This window comes from Callithrix jacchus, chromosome 3, assembly GCF_049354715.1.
Source record: "Callithrix jacchus isolate 240 chromosome 3, calJac240_pri, whole genome shotgun sequence".
Classification (NCBI taxonomy): Eukaryota; Metazoa; Chordata; class Mammalia; order Primates; family Cebidae; genus Callithrix; species Callithrix jacchus.
Genome location: NC_133504.1, coordinates 57,410,994 through 57,436,926, shown reverse-complemented (window position 1 = coordinate 57,436,926; position 25,933 = coordinate 57,410,994). Strand labels below are relative to the sequence as shown.

The 25,933-nt window shown below is 40.8% G+C and overlaps 1 protein-coding gene across 1 annotated transcript in view; it reads right to left on the bottom strand.

Moving 5' to 3' along the window:
• Nucleotides 1-25,933, bottom strand: part of SETD7 (SET domain containing 7, histone lysine methyltransferase) — a 51,000-nt gene extending 25,067 nt beyond the window's left edge. Inside the window, exons 1-3 of the mRNA XM_002745342.6 lie at nt 25,812-25,933; nt 16,483-16,612; nt 2,731-2,932 (exon numbers count right to left, since the gene is read on the bottom strand). Coding sequence (XP_002745388.2) covers nt 2,731-2,932; nt 16,483-16,612; nt 25,812-25,851 — 372 coding nt within the window. The 5' untranslated portion in view covers nt 25,852-25,933. The remainder of the gene's footprint in view (nt 1-2,730; nt 2,933-16,482; nt 16,613-25,811) is intronic.

Genomic DNA, 25,933 nt, shown 5'->3' with positions numbered 1-25,933 from the left:
CTAAGGATATATTCATTGCTCTTTCTTCTCTTCAAGTTAATTCTTAATAATTGAGTATAAATGGAGTCGATACTTCCTGCAAGATCTGCCTTCGGGCTTTTAGTGATGATTATTCAGTGGAAGGGTGAAAGAACATTTGTGCTTCTTATACTCCATGACTAACATAAGCCAACATTACTATTTATTTAAAACAGAAGTCTGTCTTAAATGTTTAACCTTTCCCCTTAAATGTTTAAATTTCTGGTTTCAGAAGGAGTGGATTTATTTGTCCAGAATAATAAAGTAGAAATTCTTCATTTATTTCCAAAAGGAGTTATATATTTTTAATTAAAAACTTTATATAAAAAACTTTTTCAAGGTAAATTTTTGAAAGAAATAATCTGTCCTTAGAGTGAGTTTACAAATACAGAATACAGGGAAAATCATCACTATTTTTCTCCCCTTGTTTCTGCTTTAGCCTGTTACAGAAATTTCCTTATCTGCTCTATCAGGGAGTGTGGGGGAAGAAACTGCTTTCTCTCCTCTGCTGACTGGCTCCTCCTCGTGGGGAGAGAAATCACTCATTTGACTGGTGAGCAGCCAGGGTCTGACACTGACACCTGGGTCTCTACTGGGTGGGGGTTAAGAGGACAAAGACTGCTTTTTTTGCTCACCAATTCTCCCTCCTACGGCAGAGTCTTCTTTGGGATTTAATAAGATAATCAAGGCTAAAGATGAAAATGTAGGTATATTTTTGGTTTTTCAAAATGCAACCACATTGAGCGAGGTCAATCCATTCACCAATCTTGATGCATCTTTGATCCCATCTAGGGATTATCATTGACTATAGCCACAAATAAAATTACAGGTAGTAGGAGAATCTGGTAATCCACCACTTTGCCTCTTTCCTATACCCATCTCTATGTAGGGAGTTCCACTTCCCCGACTTCAAGATACACTGTCCTGTGAGCAGCACCCCAGCACTGGGCAGCAAGATGCTCACGCTGGCTACTCACAAGACCAGGTTTCAGTCCTCCCACACTGGGCAGCATCTCCACCACTTCCCATCCTTCTGCTTGTCTTCTCCTAAGCAGTACATGTTACAACTTTTGATTTATCACAGATCCCACTAAGAGGACATTTAAATGCTTTAGGAATTCTCAGAAAATGTTTTATAATATTCTTTTCTTATGCCCTATTCCTAGATTATAACTTATTTTTTAAGAACAATAATGTGTAAGTGAATTTAGTTGGGGTTACTTTTCCTGTTATATATGTAATTGATCATTTATTTTTATTAGCACTTTTTAATCATAAGGTTTTGGAGTAAAAAAGTGTATTTTGGCCAGGCGTGGTGGCTCAGGCATGTAATCCCAGCACTTTGGGAAGCTGAGGCAGGGAAATCACCTGAGGTCAGGAGTTTGAGATTAGCCTGGCCAAAATGTTGAAACTCTATCTCAACTAAAATGCAAAAAATTGGCTGGGCATGGTGGTGTGTTCCTGTAATCTCAGCTACTTGGGAGGCTGAGGCAGGAGAATCACTTGAAACCAGGAGGCAGAGGTTTCAGTGAGCTGAGATGGCACCACTGCACTCCATCCTGGGCAACAAAGTGAGACTCCGTCTCAAAACAAAACAAAACAAAAAATATTTTGACTTAAGTTATGAACAAAATAAAATATTAAGTAAAATACTTTTTGGCCAGGCACGGTAGCTCATGCCTGTAATTTCAGCATTTCGGGAGGCCAAGGCAGGTGGATTGCTTGAGCCCAGGAGTTTAAGACCAGCCTGGGCAATATGGAGGAATTGTGTCTCTAAACACACACACACACACACACACACACACACACACACACACACACATACAAAAACATCAGCCAGGTGTGGTGGCACATGCCTGGAATCCCAGTTACTCAGGAGGCCAAAGTGGGAAGATGCTTGAGTCTGGGAGGCGGAGCTTGTAGTGAGCCAAGATCAAGTCATTGCACTCCAGCCTGAGCAACAGAGCAAGACCCTGTCTCCATAAATAAGCAAACAAACAAAATAAAAATAAAAATGTTTTCTAATGTCTCTTTTCTGAAACATTTTCTGGAAATTCACTAACAACAGATGAGACATTTGAAACGCAAACAAATATTAGAGCATTAGTTTCTAACCATGGGTTCTGCCATATCTTTTTACTTTAATAGACTCCAGAAATATCATAAAATGCTATTAAATACTCAACAGTAAGTTTTTTAACCACCTCAATTTAAGCAATGAAAACCATAAACCACCTTAAAAAGTAGTTAGTGGAATTGTAAAATCAAGTAACACAATTCAGTAAGCTCCCCCACATTAAACATTGCTGGACTGGTTTCTACATATGAGAAAAGGGATAAAACTACTAGCAACAATGAAATTTTCCTCCATCTCCCATGTGCCAAAAGAATTAAAAGCAATACATTTTGCCTTTATTAGTGATACAATAAAACCAATTTGTCCCAATTTGTTTTAATCATGATTAATTACTCCTTTCCAAAACAACAGTGAAAAATAGTTAATAATGAATTCAAGAGCCAACAATCTAAGCCAATTAGATTGTTACAATCTAAGTAACAGTGAGAGGGCATGCCTTATAAACTCTTGGTGTCAGCTATGGTGACTCTCAGGTTTCACAGCTCACAAGTTCTAACACAGAATACATTTTACTCTTCATTGTGAAGAGTCACAATATGTTATTTTCCAGCAGAGTGAACAGTCACAAGGCTTACTGGGTAATATATCCAGCACACTCCATGCCGAATGTTATCTTTATACTGTCCCTTGAAGATCAGTCTCCCATCCGTGTCGTATTCCTGGGCTGGACCGTTCAGCTCTCCATCTACATACGTGCCCTGGAGAACGCCCCCATCTTCATAAGTGTAAACTCCCTGGCCCTGCAGGGCATCATCCACATAATACCCCTCCAGGGTGCTGTGAGGAAAGGAAGACCAAAAAGGAATAGTTAGATCATGACTGAGTCTCTTAAAAGAAAGGATCATATCCAAGGAACTGACTGATGCCAGCTGTGTTAACCCTGACATGAATTCAGTGCACCCTCCTGAAATATCATCAACTGCTAGGATAAGATGCTTCAGGGACGCAGTAAGACTGGGAAGAAAGATGGAGATTTAATACCTAATCTCATGGTTCTCAGGAATCCTTTCACTCTGTTGGGGAAAATAGAGAAGAAAAAAGCTACTGACGGAAATGGAGAACAAGTTCACTTGAATATGTTTCCAGTCAACAGGAATTCTGATGTTATTGTTACACACACAAACCACTCATGTCTAATTTCCCTCAAGAGAGGTCCAGAATTCACCTGTAGTTCTCAAGGGTCTTTCAGATGGCTTGTATATATTAATCTCTAATGGTACAAATGTGGCTTAAAGTGTGTGAATGTCTACATATTTGTTTCAAATCACAAATGTATTATTTATCAGTGACAGTCATAATTGGTATCCAGTCATATGAAATCTCTTCCATCTCCTTGGAAGACATATGAGGATTTATTTAAGTAGATCTATGTATGTATGTATATACATGTATGTATATGTGTATATATGTGTGTGTGTGTATATATACATACTTACAAGATCATGGCCAGTAGGGGCAAGTAAGGAAGACTGCAGGCTCAATCCTGCTAGTATCATTAGCACCCTGATAGATTGAGATCCATGGTCCCACCCCAGAAGAAAGCTGCTCACAGGGGTGCTCGTGGTGATTTTACCAGTGCCTCTCCCTCTCTCTCCTCATAGTACACATTTGGAAGTTCAGAAACGTGTTTTCATTGTTAGCCTCTGAAAGGCCCTATGCAATGAAACTAACTTTATCCCAAATTCCCTTTAAGTACTAAAATTTGGAATAGGGAAAGACCAACTCGATTTTTAAAAAAATTTAAAATGCAAGAAAATTTAGAAACAAAGACAGCTTGATTATTTTAACATATGCAGATAGCATTGATTCATTAATTCAACTAGTAAACTTTTTTTTTTTTTCTCTGAGCCAGGATTTTACTCTGTCACCCAGGCTGGAGTGCAGTTGCATGATCAAGGCTCACTGCAGCCTCGACCTCCTGGGGCTCAAGCCATCCTCCCACCTCAGTCTCCAGAGTAGCTGGGACCACAGTTATGCACCACCACACCTGGTTAATTTTTGAATTTTTTGTAGAGATGAGGTTTTGTCATGTTATTTAGGGTGGTCTTGAACTCCTGGGCTCAAGGCCTCCCAAAGTGCTGGGATTTCAGGTGTGAGCCACCACACCCAGTCACAACTAGTCAACATTTTAGTGTGCCTTCTCAGTAGCAAGCACTGTGTGAGGCTTTAGAGGGGATGATGCACAAAACAAACACAGTTAGAGGAGACACTGGCAAGACACACTGTGAACTGGAGCAGACGGAGGCAAAGTGGGCCATGGGGACTTAGGTGGCTCCACCTGAATCTGCCTGGTCAAGTCTTGACTTATGTTAATGAATAATTGTGAATAATTATTAAATAATTATTTAATGAGAAGCACATTCTAAATTATTTAATAATAATTAATAATAATAATTAATAATTATGTAGTGCAAAAAAACTATTCATTTATCTTCATTTTTAGGATTGCCAAGTAAAATACAGGATGCCAGCTAAGTCTGAATTTCAGATAAACAATAAATAATTTTTTAGTTTGTGTGTGTCCCAAATATTGAATGGGACATAATTATACTTACTTTTTGTTGAGCAAATTCCAATTTAACTGGGTGTCCTGGATTTAACTAGATTTTTATTTGCTTATCCTGGCAACCCTATTGACTTTGGCTTCACAGCAGCATTCAAAATGTTCCTGTGTGTGTTTGGGTAGCATTAGTCCCTGACAGACTAGTCTGCCAATATTTCTTGGGGTTATGATCAAATCTACAATGCACAGGTCTTGCAAATCAGACAAAAACAATATGGACTTGCACACACTTCCCCCACCTGCATTCTGTGGCTTGTCCTATCCTTCCTTACCCATGGAGCCCATCTTCACATATCTATCAGAGTACTACAGACAAACTGCTATTTCCCTCTTAGCCCAACTGACTCAAGGTACACCAATGCAAATTCTTAAGGCATTGGAAAGCAAATCTTACTGTGTTTTTTCAGCCATCTACCTGAGGCCACAGCTTAGCTGTCTTGGCAACTTTTAATAGTAACTTGGATGAAATCTGATGACAAAAGTGGGCGTATTATACACATAAACTGGGTTCTCCAGGGTGATAACAGTGATGTCTTTAAAATCCTCGCTCATTGGGGAAATAAAATATAAGTTTATTAGAATGGCATTCAAGGCACTACCTTTCTCTATAACTGCTTCTTCCAGAGGAGGCTGGCAAACCATGGCCTGCTGAGTGTTTTAGTAAATAAAGTTTTACTGGAACAAAGCCATGCATGTTCCTTTCTATATCATCTATGGCTGCTTTCATACTACAACAGCAGTGTTGAATTGCTACAGCAGAGACCGTATGTGGCCCACAGAGCCCTGATTTTACTCTCACCACATAAAGAAAAAGTTTGCTGATCCCTGCTCTAAAAAACTCTGCTCATATTGAAAATGTACTCACTGACCTTTAAATAGCTTAGCTTCCACACTGTACTTTTCCTTGGTTTCTGTAAAACATAAGTGAGCAAGCTTTTTAAATCCTTAAGATCAGCCAGGGGAAAAAAAGTTATTACTTTTTTTCTTTTATTTTTTCTTCGTTGAAAAAAAAACTGTGGGATAATAATGAATATTCTGAAATCTCTGGCATTTTTCTATTCAAAAAAGAAAGAAGCCACCTGGCATGGTGGCTTATGCCTGTAATCCCAGCACTTTGGGAGGCTAAGTGAGGTGAATCACTTGAGGCCAGGAGTTTAAGACTAGCCTGGACAATATGGTGAAACCCCAGCTCTACTAAATATACAAAAATTAGCCAGGGGGTGATAGTGCATGCTTGTAATCCCGGCTACTCAGGAGGGTGAGGCACAAGAATCACTTGAACCCAGGAGGCAGAGGTTGTGGTGAGCTGAAATCGTGCCACTGCACTCCAGCCTGGGTGACAGAGCCAGACTCTGACTCAAAAACAAAACAAAACAAAAACAACAACAACAACAAAACCCAATACCAGGCATGGTGGTTCACACCTGTAATTCCAGTCCTTTGGAGGCCAAGGCAGGAGGATGACCTGAGGTCAGGAGTTTGAAACTATCCTGGCCAACATGGTGAAACCTTGTCTCTACTAAAAATACAAAAATTAGCCAGGCATGGTGGCAGGTGCCTGTAATCCCAGTTACTTGAAAGGCCGAGGCACAAGAATCGCTTGAGTCCAGGAACAGATGTTGCAGTGAGACGATATCACACCACTGCACTCTAGCCTGGGTAATAGAGTGAGACTTCATCTCAAAAAAGAAAAGAAAAAGAAAAAAGAAAAGAAAGCAGCCATAGGAAAATGACATTATTTTGTATCCATTAAAATATTAATATCTGGTTATATTTGAAAAGTGCGTACATAGAAATAGCCTTGTAATCTTTCTTGCTGAAACTAGATTGAGAGCTGGGTTTCGGAGCAAGTCTGCTGGTCACTGTCTTGAACAGAGCCTACTCATCGTCCACAGGGAGTCTCATTTTCCTGCAAAGTAAATCTGTCCTGATCTTGGCAGCCCTGCCGTGCACATGACTCATCGGAGCCTAGGCATGTACTATTACAGAACACTCCATGTCTTTATTGATGTTAAATTTACATGTCCTGTTTCTCTAACTAGACTGTAAGCCCTTTATGGGAACAAATTAGGAAATATGCATCCAAGTATCCCTCCCCTAACATAGTAACTTCATGTTGATAATTCCTAAGCAAAAGAATAGAAATGGAACTGAGATCATTTTGCACTGAGAAGAGAAGATTGAGATGGACCATAACAGTGTTTGTTATTCAAGTGCAGGGAGTATTCTTTATATGAAATAGATATGCATATAGGCTGTTAGGAAAGTTTCTTAAACTTTCTACGCTTCATTTCATCATTTGTAAAATGGGGCTACTCAGAGGGTTGTCTTAAGAGTTAAGTGGGCTAATATATATCAAGTGCTTAGAATATGGTCTGGCACAAAGTGATTGCTTAAATGAAGAACAGCTATTATTATTAAACATGCATATTCATATGTATGGTGGCAAGCTTTCTACTAAAAAACTGGATTTAAAAAGCATCATCAAAGAAACAGTTATGAAACACTGAAATAGAGAAAGAAATTTGTAAAACTGCATTAAATCTATTTTTAAAGAACAAGCAAGCCTGTAATCCCAGCTACTCAGGAGACTGAGGCAGGAGAATCACTTGAATTCAGGAGGCAGAGGTTGCGGTGAGCTGAGATCAAGCCATCGCACTCCAGCTGGGCAACAAGAGAGAAAACAATTAAAAAAAAAAAAAAAAGAACAAGCAAGAAAAATTCCTACCTGCAATAATTTATGAGTGATTCAATTCACTGGAAGAAGAATGAAATAAATGCCTCTTTAAGTTAAAAAAAAGTAAAATGTTTTCATTGTAAAACAAACACAGAAAAAGCAACTCAAGCCAGTACTAAGACGCAGAAAGTAGGAATTCTCAGTCCTCTTCCCCAATTTGACATATAGTATTTAAGACTTTTTTCATTTCTTTTTTTTAAGATGGAACCTTACTCTGTTGCCTAGGCTGGAGAGTGCAGTGAGGTAATCTCGGCTCACTGCAACCTCTGCCTCCTGGGTTCACGTGATTCTCCTGCCTCAGCCTCCTGAGCAGCTGGAATTGCAGATGTAATTAACCATGCTTGGTTAATTACAGAGATCATTTTGCATTGAGAAGAGAAGATTGAGATGGACCATAACAGTGTTTGTTATTCAAGTGCAGGGAGTATTCTTTATATGAAATAGATATGCATATAGGCTGTTAGGAAAGTTTCTTAAACTTTCTATGCTTCATTTCTTCATTTGTAAAATGGGGCTACTCAGAGGGTTGTCTTAAGAGTTAAGTGGGCTAATATATATCAAATGCTTAGAATATGGTCTGGCACAAAGTGATTGCTTAAATGAAAACAGCTATTATTATTAAACATGCATATTCATGTGTATGTAATTAACCATGCTTGGTTAATTTTTGTATTTTTAGTAGAGATGGGCTTTCACCATGTTGGCCGAGCTGGTCTTGAACTCCTGACCTCAAGTAATATACCCGCCTCAGCCTCCCAAAGTGCTGGGATTGCAGGTGTGAGCCACCGGCGGCTGGCCACTTTTTCCTCTATACCATGCATTTTCCTACCTTTTGTTTTTGTTATTTTATTAAAAATGGAATCATACTATACATAATGTTCTTAACCTACTTAACTTGTATTTTCTTAAAGTTCCTCTCAACATCTTGGCAGATTCTTTAGTATGTGAAGAAATTATAAAAATGGTCTTTCAGTTGTTTGATTTTTCTGGTACCATCATCTGAATCAAACAACTGGAAAATGTTGAGGAAATTAAAACATAAATTTTAAGTAAATTTCTTTCCTGCAGATAGACCAATTTTGGCTGTTTTTATCAAAGCTCTTGTACTTGAGTTAAATTCTGAGAAATCAATTAAATTAAGGAATCTAACTTACAAAGAAATTGAGAAATTTTATAATTGTTTTCCTAGACATATCTGCATTTTATTCAAACATTTCTGTATTTTCATTACAACTTCCTGCTAATATCTGAATATAGAAAAGTGTTCTTAGAAACTTAACAGTGTTGGCTGTTCTTCACGGTTCTGGGGTCTAGAAGGTTTTGAACTTTCCACCTCCAGGGCCTAAATTATGTTCCCTTCCTTTCACTGTGTTTCCTTCCTTTTGTCAGCCATTGCAATACAATAACCAAGAAGGAATTTAAAAAATGAATCATCACTCCTTAAATTCCCATCTCTAACCAAGTTGAATTGGGACCCTTAGTATTAAAACATTATTTTAGGAATTCTTTTATATGATAACATATATTATCTTTTGAAATACTAAAACACAACAAAGAGATCCAACCCATCTTCAAGAGCTATTTCTGGCCAGAAACTTCAACTTCTTTCAAGGTGCTGAAGCACGTTTGATGGAGAACTCTTAATGCTTCCATATAATATAATGCATTGTCTATCTTTTAAGGTTTTCTTCTTTTTTAACCCTTTAAGAGAAGATCTATGAGTCTACTATAGATCCAATGATTACAAAGCCTCTATATAACAGCAAAATATTTGAAAAGCAAATAATGAAATTTACTTTTGCTTTCTAAAAATAAACCTCAAGAAAACTTTCCACTATGGACTAAATGTTTGTGTCCCTCCCAAATTCCTATGTTGAAATCCTAACACCCAATGTGATGACATTCAGAGATGGGGCGTTTGGGAGGTGATTTGGTCCCAAGGGCAGAGCCCTCTTCAATGGGATTAATGCCCTTATAAAAAGACATCAGAAAGCTTGTTTTCTCTCCCTTTACTCTCTACCATGTGATGATATCATGAGAAGATGGACATCTGCAAACCAGGAAGGGGGCCCTCGACAGACACAAAATGTACCGGTGCCCTGATCTTGGACTTCCCAGCCTCCATCGAGAAATAAATTTCTGTTATGTAAGCCACCCAAGTCTATGAAATTTTTTATAGAAGCCCAAACTGACTCAGACACTCTCCTAATAATTATTAATTAATAATAGTAGCAATAATGATAAAAGTGAATAATAATCCATTCTTTCCCCTGAGCACCTACTAAGTGTCCTACACTTTAAGGGTCTTTACAGAATTTCTCCTTCAATCACAACAATCCTGAAAAGCAGGTATAATGTTCTCCATTTTTCAAATAAGAATACAGAAGTTCAGGGAGGCCAAATAGCTAGAACAGAATTCTTCTGGATTGATTCCCCAGGAAACCCTTCTGTCAATCTTCCAAGCTCCTCTCAAGTTGTTAAGGGCCCTACAAGCGCATAACTGAATTCACCCCAGGACTCCTTTTAACATTTCACAACTATAGCTGATGAGTAACTTCAAGGAAAATTAAAGCGTGGAAGAAAGTCAGTCAGGCCCACAGCTATTTCCCTGCTTCCAGTTGGAAGGTGGTAGCAGATACAGTGAAAAAGAAGGTTGGCTCTAGAATTGAATTCTCCTTGGTGTGAGTCTCAACTCCAATCATTTTTAACTAGGTCACCTGAGGCAAGTTATTCAGTCACTCTGTGCCTTAGTTTCTTTGTATGTCAAATGGGATTATAAAACCAACCTCCCAGATTGTTAGGAAGACCATGTGTCCAGTGTTGAACAAATGGTAGATACTCAGCATTATACATTTCGTTTCTACTCTCTTTCTTCTTGCATGTCACATTTTTTTTTCCCCCTCAATCAGAACTGTTTGTTGGAGTACAGATGAATATATATTTGTCAAGTCTGGTTCCAACAAAAGCTAGAGGACTGTGAGGAACGTGAAAGGAACTTTTGCCTTGTGTGGGAGGTTGGAATACATGACTTTAGAAGTCCAGTGCAACTCCAATTTCTGTGAATTGTGATCAAGCACTTTCTGAAAACTGAAACCAAGAAATCCTGCATAGACTTGACACCTGGAGAATGCCATTCTTTTTCAGTGGCTCATCAGATGGATGACCTTGCTTAGGTTATTCGGCCAGTGAAAAACTACAAGGAGCCCTCTTGGTAAATATAGCCAAGCAGAAAAGACTTGGGCACAGGAGAATGAAGCCATAGAGTAGTAAATCCTTTAAAATCTAATTGGCATGTGAAGGAGAGCTATCAACAATATAAACAAATACATCTCAATGAATTACCTCATCTCCACCCCATAATTAGGTAAAAAGCCACACGATCCTAATATTCCACAGCCCCTGCAAAGCCAATCTGAAGAAATATCTCTTTCTTGTTACCATTCTAGGATTGTGAAAAGTCTTGCCTTTAGGTCCATAAATCATGGTCAAAATAAGAACAATTAAGGAAAGATACCTGAAAATAAACACCCAGAATTGAATATTAGTGTGTATATCAAAGTATTTTGAACACTGCACATTTTCAACACACCCATGGTACTCCAGCAAATCCATGGGTGCCAGACAGATTTCAGATCCACACCAACAAAGCCTCAAGATTCCTGTCACTATGCTGCATAAATTCCTTTATCTTGGGCCCAGAGTGGATGTTCAGGAGTCCCAGTTACCGAAGCTCAGGATAATTTTCTTCTTCCCTTTTAATAGAGGAGGCGGGGAATGGACACAATAGCTGCTTAAAGAAAAATATTTTAAAACAAGATTATGTTCTCATTCATTCCTCATTTGTAGGGTAAACCATCTGGTAAAGCATGAGAATTCTGACTTTAGGTTTTTGATTTAATAAGCTGGTTGTAGTAACCTAGATTTTCTGTTCCACATTTTGTCATATAATGAAGAAAAGACTTAAGTCTCTATTATGATCTCAAAATTAGCCAACATTCTGAATCTGAAACAGTTGTGAACAGGTAAACAATGTATATTTTGGCTATTTACACTGATTTAGAAATAGGTATTTCTTTTGTATGTTGAAGAGGTATCCGCACTCCCATGTTTACTGCAGCACTATTCACAACAGCCAGGATATGAAATCCACCCAAGTTTCCATTAACGGATGAATGGATAAAGAAAACGTGCTGTATACACACACAATGGTATACAATTCAGCATAAAAACAAAATCAAATCCTGTCGTTTGTGACAATATGAATGATCCTAGAGGACATCCTGTAAAGTCAAATAAGCCAAGCACAAAAGGACAAACACTGCATGATCTCACTTGTATGTGGGGAACCCAAAAAAGTCGATCTTACAGAAGTAGAGAATAGAACAGTGGTTAACAGAGGCTGGGGGAAAAGAAGGCAGGAGGGAGGGTTGGGGAGAAGTTGGTCAACAGGTACAAAGTTACAGTTAGATAGCAGGAGTAAGTTCTGGTGTTCTATTACATAATAGGGTGACTATACTCAACAATAATGTATACTTCAATATAGCTAGAAGAGGGGATTTTGAATGTTCTCATCACAAAGAAATGAATCTGAGGTGATGGATATGCTAATTACCCTGATTTATCATTACATAATGAATGTATTTATGTATCAAAATATCACACTTTACCCCAGAAAAATGTACAATTATTATGTGTCAATTAAATTAAAACTTAAAATAAATACCTATTTCTGTATTTTATCTTGAATATATTTAGTTAAGATGCACACATTCTCTGCCAACAGTAATTACTTCTATGGCATGGGTTGGGGTTTAAAAAAAAGTGGGGGAGCACTTCCACTTTTTACATTTCTGTATTTCTTAAATTTTTAAAATTCCATTAAGCATTTGTTATGCTTGCAATTTAGAAAACAAAATAAAATATTTTGCCTCTATTTACAAATTTGGTTTTAAAATTTCACAGGACCATTTTTCCTGGTTATCTGGATATTTGAAATTTTTATTCAGATTTATCTCATTCGCTGTTGGGGAAAAACTGATTCTAGAGTTTTCTTAATAGGTTTATACTTGTTTGGATACTTCTCATAAATCATATACTGGGGCTCAGTTTTCATGTAAGATTAGAAAACATTGGGCCAAGTCTTCTGTTACTACACTGTGATTTTCCTTGTCTCTTTCCAAACATGAGTTTCCGCAATTGCAGATGAACTCTTTGATGGGGACATAAACCAGCATAACAGGTTTCAACAACTTTCTTCAATACCAAGTTTGTGTCTCTCCTCGCTTGTTATTTCAAAATCTAATGTCAGCTGTTTTTAAGGAATTTTTCCAGACCAAAGGTTGGTGACTGTGAAGTCAAAGGGTTCCCACTTAATTTTACCTAATACATCACACTCTAAAAACCTGGGGTGGGAACAGGGAGAAAAACCAGTAAACAAATATAAATAAAAACTGCTTCACATAGAAACAACTGACTTCTCCACAATCAAATCCCACATCTCCCTTAGAAAGCCCTGGTAGATTCTTGGCCTTTTTTTTTCAGTTGTAAGTTATTCTTGGCCTTTTTTTCAGTTACAAGACTATTTCCCTAATTTTTACAGCAAATCCTTTTAGCAGATGTCTCGTAACATGATCAGTATTTGGGTTTAAGAAAGATGATGATGACCTTTTGAGATCCTATCACCACACTGCTCTATGATGTATAATAAAACCAATGATACTGCCATTTTCCCCTCCAAGTATTAACTCCCATCTATATGAAGATAACCACGATAGTCTCTTGAGGTCCTTGCTAACACTATCATTCCTTGATTCTACTATTTAATCAACATCTCCACAGGTGTTTGAGTGGTAGATGTAAAAATCAATGAATTGATTAGACTGGGCACAATAGCTTACACCTTTAACTCCAGCACTTGGGAGGCGGAGGAGGATGGATCACTTGAGTTCAGGAGTTTGAGACCAGCCTGGGCAACATGGCAAAACCCGATCTTTACAAAAAATACAAAACAAATTAGCCTGGCATGGTGGCATGCGCCTGTAGTCACAGCTACTCAGGAAGCTGAGGTAGGAGGACCACCGGAGCCCAGGGAGGTTGAGGCTGCAGTGAGCCATGATCATGGCACTACACTCCAGCCTGGGCAATGGAGTGAGACCCCATCTTTAAAAAAAGAAATAGTGAATTAGTGCCTCAAAAGGAAAAACAAATGAATGAATGTATTTCTAGCCTGCAGACAGTTACCGGGCTAGTGCTTCAACTTGGCCTGGTGGTTCAGTTTGTTCATGTCATGACACACCTGCAAATTAATGCCTTTGTATGACACACTGGGGTAAGCAGATGAAGCTCTTTGGGGCTAGAAGTGACTAGCTGGACATGAGAAGACAGGTGCTCAGGAAGTCTCAGGTTCCACTTGGCTCTAGGGCTGAGGGGATCAGCATCTTGGAGCTAACGTGTAGCTCATTCTCGGCACTCTAGTTCAGAAGCTTAGTCTAGCTCATCAGTACTCTGTGTATCAGCCCCATGAAACAAGCAGGTAACCAACACCAAATTCAAACAAATCTGCTGGACTCTTTTCCCAAAGAGTCCATCAGTTACTGGCTATCGTCATCAAAATACCAGATTTAAAGTGTGTGTGTGTGTGTGTGTGTGTGTGTGTGTGTGTGTGGCTGGTGGAGGGTGTTCCGGGTGAATTCTACCCTCTCTTTCAGCTCCCACTCTCCCTTAGCAAGGACTGCTTTTTAGCATCAAATTAAGAGAAAGTGCTGTGAAGCATAAAAGATGTAATAGACACAGAATTTGCCCTCAAGGAAACCTCTGCCCTTGAAGATGAAGGAGGCATTAACATAAATATGTACTTGTTGAATGAGTTTTAAAAAATTTGCAGATTCAGGTTAAAAGTGACACTTTTCAGAAAAAAAACTATAAAAATTGCAGCGGAAATGGGGCAGGAAGAGTTTCCCTCTGGATAGGTTAAAGGAGTCATAGGAGAGAAAAGCACTGATATCAACACTTTTTTTTTTTTGAAACAATGTCTTGCTCTGTAATCCAGGCTGGAGTCCTCAAGTGATCATCCCACCTCAGCCTCCCCAGCAGCTGGGACCACAGGTCCCAGTGTCTCTACACCTGGTGGTAGAGACAAGGTCTCACTATGTTGCCTTGGCCAGTTCTCAAACTCCTGGCTCAAGCAATCCTCCTACCTCAGCCTGCCAAAGTGCTGGGATTACAGACGTGAGCCAACATGCCCAGGCCAATACCAACATATTGAAAGGGGCCTCTATGGCTTTCAAGTATCCACCCAGGCAAAAGAAAGGAAGTAAAATATCTGACAATTTAAAATTTACAGTTTGTAAGCAAAACTCTGCTTTACAAAAAGGTGGAGTTAGGGGTAATGTGAAAAAGAAGGCTGGAATTCAAATGCAGTTTTACAAAAGTTATTTAGTGGGCTTTTATTGCTTTTCTCACCCCTCGTTGTATCAGATAATTGAGAGCCTGAGAAATGTTACACCCTTTAAAACAACCCACTTCACCTACAGAAAAGAGATTCTAGGTCACAAACCCATCCCTGTGATCACCCTTTAGTTGTCAGCTTAGACAGTTTATCTCCCAAAGGAGGCTTTGGCCTATTACCAATGTCCGGAGTTTAGTGAGCGGTGTGGTATCCCACAGAATCTATAACCTGCTTTGGTAAAGTCCGATTTTGTTTTACCCAATCAACGGGTCTGAAAATAGCTGGCCCTTTTGTGGCTCTGAATTCCACTAAACGCTTGAGAAATTCACATGGTCACTCTTTGTTCCTGATGCTGACAGGGCTTAAAAGTCACTGTTGGTTGGCAAGCTGGGCTAGGGCAACCTGATCTTTCCTTGAAAGAAAAATGTCCTACAGTCATTCCTATCTATCACAAGCAGGTAAGGAGCCTCTGCCTTTCAGTGTCCTCAGATCGGAATGAGAGTAAAATAAAAGAAATCCTGGCCAGGCATGGTGGCTCACGCCTGTAATCCCAGCACTTTGGGAGGCTGAGGCGGGCCGATCACCTGAGATCAGGAGTTCAAGACTAACCTGACCAACATGGAGAAATCCCATTTCTACTAAAAATACAAAATTAGCCAGGTGTGGTTGCTCATGCCTATAATCCCAGCTGAGGCAGGAGAATTGCTTGAACCCTGAAGTTGGAGGTTGTGGTGAGCCGAGATAGCGCCACTACACTCCAGCCTGGGCAACAGGAGTGAAATTCTGTCTTAAAAAAAAAAAAAAAGAAATCCTGATGTGAAAAATACTTTAAATAGAGGTAGACTGTGGAAAATCGTAGTTCTGACATTAGTGTTAAATTATCGCACAAAAAGACCAATTATCTCAAAGACAGCCATGTAAAAAACTGAAGTCTGGAGAGCTGCCTCCTGTGTGTACCTGTTGATGTCTTATTACTGAGACTGCAATAATGTGGCTTTGAAGAACTTTACCAAGTATTTTTTCATCAGTCTCATGAGGAGAGGCAATATGCTGAGAAACTGATGAAGCAGAAGAACCAATGAGGTGGCAGAATCTTCCTTGAGGGTACTAAGAAGCCAGACTGTGACAACTTGGAAAGGATGCTAAATGCAATGGAGTGTGTGTGACCCTTGGAAAAAGGCATGGATCTGACTCTACTGGACCTGTGCAAACTGGCCATTGACAAAAACTATCCCCACTTGTGTGACTTTAGTGAGAAGCACTACTGGAATCAAGTGAAATCCCTCAAAGAATTGGGTGACCATGTAACCAACTTACGCAAGATGGGGGCCCCCAAATCTAGCATCTTTTGGCCAAGCACACTCTGGGAGACAGTGATGATAAGATCTAAGCCTTAGGCTGGCTTCCCCATAACCACAGGGTGACTTCCCCAATCACCAAAGCAGTGACTACAGGTAGGGGTTAATTATACCCATTGTATAAACTGTAGAAAAACTTCCACTTGAATTCTGTCATTTGTATTATCCTTTACATAAAATAATTCAATACCCGCCAGAACAAAATAAAACTGTGAGTGCTACCTGCCATCAAAGAAGAAGAACTTTCCCCGTCCATTCTTTTCTCCATGAACAAAGTTCCCCTCAAATCTGTCTGTGGAGGAGTAGGTGACTGTGCAGAACCCGTGCGGTAATCCGTCATCATCCAGGTGCCCTGGAGAAAGGAAACCACAAGGCAAACCTTAACATCGTCAGTGCTCCTCCCATCTGATGCCTAAGCACTCAGATGCTGCCAGACAAGTCCCCCCACAACTCCCCTCCAGCTGCCAAAGAGTCCCTTCCCTGGCATGAAGCGACAGTCAGCATGCAAAGGTTTCTCACCTCATCGGTGCCAGCAGTACCAAATTGATTGTTACACACACTTTGTGAACTGACAGGTCCAGAACAGACTCAGACACATTCCAGAATGTGAACTTTAAATAAGCTTGCTTTTTACCTGGAACTGAGACTCACTATCAGTAATACCCTCAGCAGGGCATGTCACAGTTTCCCAAGTACTCCTTCTATAGTCATTCTCATATTTGGAATTGATGCCTCCAATCTCCCATACTTAACTGAAGTGTAGTTGAGATTCCACTGTTCCACAGTCAATTGCCACATACATGGTCTTTGTAACAAATTATCTAATTCTAGAATACTAAGCATGCAATATAATTTTATATATCATTCTGTAATATGATGTGGAGGACTGCTAGCCAGTCTGAAAATCTCGCAGTGATTGTTATATTTGCACGAGGGATATAGCCATGTCTTTAAAACAGCCCTAAGATTTATACATCTCACTGTACAAACACAGAAACCCAGAGTCCTTCTCCCCTTAAACTTAAGTTTAACCTTAAACCTATTGCTTTACTTTACAAAATCTTTCAGCTGTGAATGTTTGGTAATAAGCTTATCATCTACCCTCTGGCATTGTGTGTCAAGGGCTTGTATTTTATATGGAGCCAGAGATATACACATGGTCATTTAAACAATGATTGTGAACATCAGCAGAAGTTATTACATGGACCTTTAAGTCACTAGTTCTTCCTAGGTCAAATACTGGTATAGTCTAATATTGATATTTAAAGCCAATGTTTAGGCTTTTTATTACTATCTACATGTTTTACAAAACCCAGGAATCACCTTATTGGTGTCTTCCCAATCATCTGGTGAGCTGATTTTGCAAATGTGGGTCAAAATGAAGGCAGTAGTTATTCTACTGGCTTTTTCCTGGGGTAACAACCTGGGTCATGGATAAAAAAGGTATGAAAATATTAAACACTGTGTCTAATGCAGGGTCATTAAACATTGAAATGTAGCTTCCAGATGGCTCACAGACATAAAAGGAAACACAAACCATACTACCACAATGAAAGCTTCAGTCTCCTAAAATAATTTATTCTAACATGATAAAATAATATTAGTCCTTGGAAGACATGGTAAATACACACTCTTATAAAGAATAGATATGCAGCCGGGTGCAGTGGTTCACACCTGTAATCCCACTGCTTTGGGAGGCTAAGGCAGGCTGATCACCTGAGGTCAGGAGTTTGAGACCAGCCTGGCCAACACAGTGAAACCCCATCTTTACTAAAAATACAAAAAAAAAAAAAAAAAAATAGCCGGGCATGGTGGTGGGTACCTTTAAACCCAGCTACTCAGGAGGCTGAGGCAGGAGAATCTCTTGAACCTGGGAGACAGGTTGTGGTGAGCCGAGATTGCACCACTGCACTCCAGTGTGGGCAAAAAGAGTAAAACTCCATCTCAAAAAAAAAAAAAAAAAGAATAAATATGTTGTTTATTTGCATTCATATTTACATAAACATAAAATAACTATAAACAAATACAGTGTTTTATTGCTACATCTGGCTCTGTATTCAGTGGGTTACCTAGAACATCTTACAATAAAACACATCTGCTTAAATAAATCATGATCAATATAGATTCCTTCCTCTTAACACAAAAGAGGAAAAGACCAGGAAATTAATGGTCAGAAGGGAACGAGGCCATAATTGCTTTCCTCTTGCCCAAAAACTAACTGAACATGACATAATGCAATGACATCTGAGTCATATGAAATCACATATTTTCTAAATATCTGATACCATTTCTCTCATTGAAATAAATTTGCTTTTTTTCTTTTCATTAAAAAAAGCCACTCAGTGTATTGCTAAGAGTTTTTTTTTTTTTTTTTTTTTTTTTTTTTTTTTTTAGTGAAATGTTGTTGTGATCAAGTTAAATTTAGGCATATAAATTCAGTGTCCTACTTTTGATTTGGGTATTAATAACCAAATAATCAGTTTAGCCTCAAACTAGAGAATTTACTAACTTGCTGAAAATGCTTTCATCATAGAAAACAGTTCACATATTTCAGAGTTTTAAAAGCTTGTGTTTGATAAAATTTGTTATTCCACTTAAGATTGAGAGAAATTACCGTAAATCTGAACACTAGGGAAAACAATTTTCCAATATAAATTAACTTCCGCCTTCCTTCAACCCTGTCCTATTTCTGAATAAAACACTGACAGTGCACCCTCAGCAATGGAATTTAGATATTAGGGAAAATTGAAAGTGTCATATAACATACTATAAGCCCTTGGAGGATAGTACTGATCCCAGTTGTCAACTGCACTCCATGAAGGATTGATCGATCCTTCCTTCCTTCCTTCCTTCCTTCCTTCCTTCCTTCCTTCCTTCCTTCCTCTCCCCTCCCCTCCCCCTCCCTCTCTTGCTCCCTTCCTCCCTTCCTTCCTTCCTCCCTCCCTCCCTTTCCCCCTCCTTCCTTTTTTCCCTTCCTTACTTCCTTACCTCACTCCCTCCTTCCCTCCTTCTCTTCCTCCTTCCTTTCTTTTGCAGAGACAGGGTCTCACTCTTACTCGGGCTGGAGTGCGGTGATAAGACCAAAGCTCATTGTAACCTCAAATTCGTGGGCTCAAGTGATCCTTCTGCCTCACCCTCCCAAGTAGCTGGGACTAGAGGTCACACCACCACAACCAGCTAAAAAAAAAAAAAAAAATTGTAGAGAAGACAGGGTCTCACTGTGTTGCCCAGTCTGGTCTCAAACTCCAGGGCTTAAGCCATCCACCCATTCTGGGTGCTGGAATTGTAGGCATGAGCCACCACACCTGGCCTCAATGCCTTTCAACAGGCAGATGATGAAGAGCCCTATTACCCTCTTAATCTCTTGGGAGAAACAGGGACAGGGGGAGAGCTACCAAATGATGGCCATTACTCAGGTGACCTTGCACATTAAGGAGGTGCTTCGACATGTGACCCCTTCCTGTCATTCTAAAGGCTTTTAGGTTGCTGGTTTTGTGAGAGTTCTGAAATCTATCAGACCATAGCAGGAGCCCCTTCCTGGCTTGTTTTGTTTTCTTTACATCCTTCGAGTGTTATCAATTAAAAGAACTAACGATTAAGGGTTGTGATCATTCGAGACTTCCACTCTGAATATTCAATATCCCGGAGTAGTTTCCCTCCTAGTAGAACTTTATACCTAAAACAGCAGCTACAACCAAAACAATAACCGAGATTTTCCAGGAGAAAGAAAGATACTGGGTTGCAGAGCACTGACATCCTCTTTCAACGTTAGTGTTAGAGTCTGCCATAACTCTTTCTCAAATGCCAATAAGATCATGTACTCTTTGGACAATAATATCATGTAATATTTTGCCATGTCAGTAAGTCAATTTAATGCACAGGCGTACTGAAAAACAGCAGCGAAAAAAAGGTGTATGAACCTACTATGATCTGGCATTAGGTTATACGCTTTCCTGTTATCAAATTTAAGGCTCAAAACAGTCTCCCATATTTTCATCTTACAGATGAGGACACCAGTGCTTTATAAGACTTGCCCAAAAGACATTACCACTCTGAGTGTGCTGATGAATAAATACTGAAAGCTCCTTCTCCAAATCCTTTAATTCCCACTCTAGACACTGATAAACTAGCTGAACACATTCGTCCTTGCTGATGGTAAGAAGGTACCTCTAAAAAGGCAGGAACCCCAGGTCCCTGGCAGGGAAGTGGAAGGCTTTCTGGTTAAGGTCATTCACATAGAACCACCAGATTTCCAACAGCATATCCTGGTTGCAAAGTCCTATCTCTTCCAAGTGTTACCTAACTTGAAGGGAAACACTAGACCTCCTTGCTCTACTTGAGGTCAATTTGTAAAATGCCCCAAGTCAGCCAACAGCCTTCCAGGCAAGTTCCCACAAAACAGGGGGTGAATACCAGGCCCAAGCAACAGGGAAAATTAACTTGAATGACTGCTCTGTGTTTATAAGCTTCCCCGAGCTAATGTTCTGTTTATCTGTCTGTAGCATAATTTTAAATATTTACAGAAATTACAGGGAAAAAAGTATCAGTTCACAAGACTACTTTGTCACTTTGTTCTAAGATTATTATCTATTGAACAGATACAAAGTTAAAATTTTCCCCTCCAGTTACTTCTGAAGGAGCTTCTTCCTGAATCTGACAAGAGCCAGGCCTATATTCTAAGCAGCAATGTACATCTCAGTCTCAGCAAAGTAAATTACCTCTGGATTAGACACCCAGCTGCTTAATGCCTCAGGCTTATTTACAAAAGATCTGAGAGTGGCCTGCGAGTATTTCCCTTACAACCAGAGACCCTTACACACATACTGTTGGTCTTGTAGACTAGAACATTGCTTTAACAAACAATAATAGGCTGGGTGTGGTGGCTCATGCCTGTAATCCCAGAACTTTGGGAGGCCAAGGTAGGTGGATCTCTTGAGCCCAGGAAATCAGCCTGGGCAACACAGTGAGACCCCATCTCATAAAAAAAAAAGAAAATAAATAAACAAATGGAAAAACAAAAATCCAGTAATAATAAAAGGCAAGCTTATTCCGTTTAATGCAAAGAATGTGCCCTCCTGGTGATGCATTTAATCACTGACTGTTAAAAACATAGCTTGATGTTTTGGTCTTTTTAAATTAAAAAAAAATTTTTTTAGGTTTTCAAAAAATTATTTCAACTTTTATTTTAGATTCAGGGGTACACATGCAAGTTTGTTACCTGGATAATTTTATTTTTAAGGGTAATTGTTTGCAAGGACTCAACTATTAGTTGTGAGGGTCATAATTTTAATGTGTGGCCCACACAGAAAGTGTGCTACCAATACACTTTGTATGCATTTTCCTAGATACAGGGCATGAGCAATCTTATCAGAGACAGGCAGAATCTGATATTCGGGAGAGTGTTAAAAAAACATTCTTGGCCGGGCGCAGTGGCTCAAGCCTGTAATCCCAGCACTTTGGGAGGCAGAGGCAGGTGGATCACGAGGTCAAGAGATCGAGACCATCTGGTCAACATGGTGAAACCCCGTCTCTACTAAAAATACAAAAAATTAGCTGGGCATGGTGGTGCGTGCCTATAATCCCAGCTACTCAGGAGGCTGAGGCAGGAGAATTGCCTGAACCCTTCAGGTGGAGGTTGCGATGAGCCGAGATCACGCCATTGCACTCTAGCCTGGGTAACAAGAGCAAAACTCAGTCTAAAAAAAAAATTAATATTTTGAGGGCGTTGTGGCAGTGGCACACTGAGTTGCTTATTTTCATTCTGGCCCCCGTTCCAATATTTCTCCTGTTTGAGCATTCTTCCTCCATGTCTCCTACACATTTCCAGGCCCTTCTGTTTTTCCTGCCCTCACAACTGCACATCTGAACTACTGCAAAGAGATCTTAAGGTACCTCACCTGCTGTGTCAGCCCCTCTGACTGTCCTGCTGGCCACTGCCTGTTCCAGAGCAGAGCTCTGATCCTGTCATTCCCTCTCTAAAGAGCTCCCACAGCTCCCATGGCTCCCACGGCTTCCATGGCTTCCAGCACACGATTCATGCTCTCAGCCTGTGACCCAGCCTCCCTTCCCTGTCTTGCCCTCCACTTTTCTACTTGTAAGCTCTGTGTTGCAGCAAAAGCAAAATGCTGTTTTCTGCACCTGCAGAATTCCATGTCTCTGTGTCTTCACTCAAAATTCCCCTCTCAACCTGACTCAGCTCTATAGTACCCCTTCTGGAAAAATCTTTCCCCTTTGACTTCCCTAAGCTGGAAGTAATTTTTATTTCCTTTCAACAATCACCATTCATCTGTATAAATCTATTTCTTTGAAATTATATTAGAGACCACATCATATTCATCTTTGTATCCATGGGTAGACAAATAAATAGAAGCTGTAATAAACTTATTTTTCCAGAAGCCCAGAGGAATAACATTGGAAAACTAAACATCACTCTCCACTGAACCAGTGTGTCTTAGAGTATTTTCCAAAAGCCACCCCAGGACTCAGGTGGAGCTCTGAGGCCCTCTGAGGCCCAGGGCTTGCTGCATTCCCACAGGAGCGGAGCCAACACAGTACACAGAACACTTTCTCCTGAGTCAGCCACTCCCCTCACCTCAGGGATTTGTCCACCCTGAGTTCAGAACTCCCCTGGAGTTACAATCATACCCTGACAGAGAACCAAATGTACATGATATATCAGGCATTTCAACTCAAGTCCTGAAGAGACTCATTTCTTCCCCAGAATAAATCTCTAATGAAGAAGAAAAAAGATTATCTGTTGCAGAAGACACAGGTTAAATTCTTTTTCCCCAAATACATTTTTCTCAAAGTCACTGAACTCTATCAGACCAACCTCTACAGAGTTACACTGATTAAAAATGGCACTGACACAACATTTAACTGTTGCTTTCAAACTCAGTTATCAAGTGTTTCGTAAATTTGACTAACTCATTAAAAATAAAAAATGTGGGAAGACAGTCTGGTCTGGTGGAGCGGACGTTCTGGAAGCCCAAGCTAATCTCTCCACCTCACTGAGTGTTCTTGGATTAGTTCTTAACTTCTGTTGGCCTCAGTTCCCGCCTCTGTAAAATTAGGATAATATTAGTACCCACCTCATAAGGCTGCATAAGACTGAATGGATAATGTCTGTGAAACACTCAGCACAGAGCCTGCACTTAATAAGAACTAAACAATTATAGCACTGATAATAATAGCAATGACAATGAAACTACTGAGAACAGAGGCTCTGTTTATGGAAAGAGGTAGATTAGTTGGTACTTAAACACCAAGATATTCAGAGTAGCTTCTCTTTGGGAAAGAGCAGAAGCAGTGTATACAGTCTCCCATGCCAGTGTTAGATGTTATGTAAAGACCATTGCAAACAGCACTGAAAAGGCCAAGAATGGCTGGAGAAAAGCACACACACAGGCACAGCTGACTGCATGTGCACACACACACTCCCAGAACTGTGCAAGCGAGAGCCTGAGATGCTTCTAGGGGCTTTTAAAGATTCTGTGCTGCTCTAATTGTTTGGTTAGATAAAACTGAGTGACCATGTGTCCCACACTGTCCCAGACATTCAAGGCTTAAGCTACTTATCCCAGCATCATTATTAATAGCGTGCCCTCTCATTCTCAAGGGGGTACTGATTTTGGACAATAATATAGATGATCACCCTATAAAACAAAACCATCCCTCTTTATATAAACTTCCTGTTTCAAATCCAGTGGACTGTCTCAAAAAACAATACTGATACATTTCTAAAGCTCTTAGTCACAGTCTGCAAAGGAGCCTGAGGACCACGGACAACTGGACTTATGTTTGTAAACAGCATCAAAGGGGAATGAATGTGGTTTAACACGGAGAACACTACCAGCTATCAAGGATTTGTATTTAACTTTTACAAGTAAAAGCCAGTGTTGAAGAAAGAGAGCAAGCCCTGACAATCCGAGGTCATTTTCCCTTTATCTTTCACAACACGGAGGCAGAAGTCACTAACTTTTAACTTCTTAGAAGGCTTCCTGTGGATCAACTCAATCAATGTATCTGGGCCCCCGTAAGTCCCAACATTGGCTTTATAGAGAGATAAATAGCTCTATGAGTTCACAACATGGTGAAAATTTTCTTAACAAAAACTACACACTCTTTAATTGGCTTCAAAGTTAGACGAAGAAATAAATTTTAATATTGACATTACATTGGATATCTTTCAAGAGTTCAGAAATATTAGTCTGCTTAATATCCCCTTAAGACCTCAGAGCACTGTAAAGGGAGTTATGTTTATGAAAACATTAAAACCAATTTTTCCCAATGTTACAAGAACCATGTATCCTTATGCATTTGCAGTGTCCCCACTTTTTTTCTTTATCCTTCGTCAGAACTTGTGTTAATACAAATCAGACAGAAACCAGATTCAACCAACAGCTAAAAATTATTTACTTTTACCTGCTTGGTTTAAAACATTCTGGTATCATACCACACCACACTGAAAAACATCACGACGTACTGTATGTAATGGAACCAAATAAATACGCTAAAGAGTATTAGTATTCGCTGTTACAAAATCATAATATCCCATGATACAAACAACGAGATTGTATAACCTCCCCACATCGTTTTTTTAGAACTGGGGAGAAGAAAAAAAAAAAAAGAGGTGGAGGAACTCAGCAAAACAAAGTGGCAAGAAAAGTCGGGGGAGGGGCGCTAGAAGAGGAGGGGCGCTAGAAGAGAAGGGGCGGAGAAACACGACACTGAGGCGGTGATATCACCCACAGCCACGGCATGGAATTCAGAAAGTTAAGTGTCACCAAGCAATTTCGGTGCGGGCTCGCCGAGCGCCTGCACAGCGTGGCGGCGGCACCCCGGCTTGGATGCAGGAAGGGGGAGGGGAACGGCCTGACTGAGTTCGCTCGGGGGCAGCGGAGGGGAGGGCCGCCCGCTTCTCGGATGACGCGCGTTCGAGTCCCGGGTTGGGAGCCTAGTCCGTCGCCCGGCAATGATTTCATCTTTTCCGAAGAGCTGCCGTCTTGGGCCGCAGCTGCCACGTGCCTAGTCCAGCCCCGTGCGCTGCGCCCGGGGACCTTACCCGGACGCGGTAGCGGCCGCCGCGGAGCGCAGAGGCAGCGGAAGGGAAGGGCTGGCGGCCGGAGAGAGGATCTGGGTGGCCGAACTGGGCTAGGGGATTGCTCCGCGGAGTCCCCCGGCCTCAAGGGGCTGCCCGGCTGACTGCACCCACCCTCCGCACCCGAAAGGGGAAAGGCCAGAGCGCAGGGCAGGTTTCGCAACTCCGAGGGCGGATGCAGGCTGTGGCCCGGCGGGATGGCGCGGCCGTGCCTTTCCAGCGCCCCCGGCCTGGCGGAGCCCCATTCTCGGCCTGCGCCCCGCCGCGCAGTGCGCGCTCCCGGCGGCGTGACCGTGGCTGTCGGGCCCCCGCTCTAGCCCGGCAGCCGGCCACCCGTGTAAGGGACAGTGGCGGCAGCGGGGCCCGGCGCCTTGCCGCTAGCTGCCCGCCACTCCTTCCGCGCTCAGGGCCCTCTGCGCCCCCTCCCCGGGCCCCGGAGAAATGCTTGTACCTTCCACAGCCTCCTCCACCATCTCGTCGTCGCTATCCATGGCGGCTGGGGACCCTGCCCAGCTCGGGGCTGCGCGGCTGCCTCCCGTCCCTCCGGGTGCTCCCGGCAGCTGAGCGAGCTCT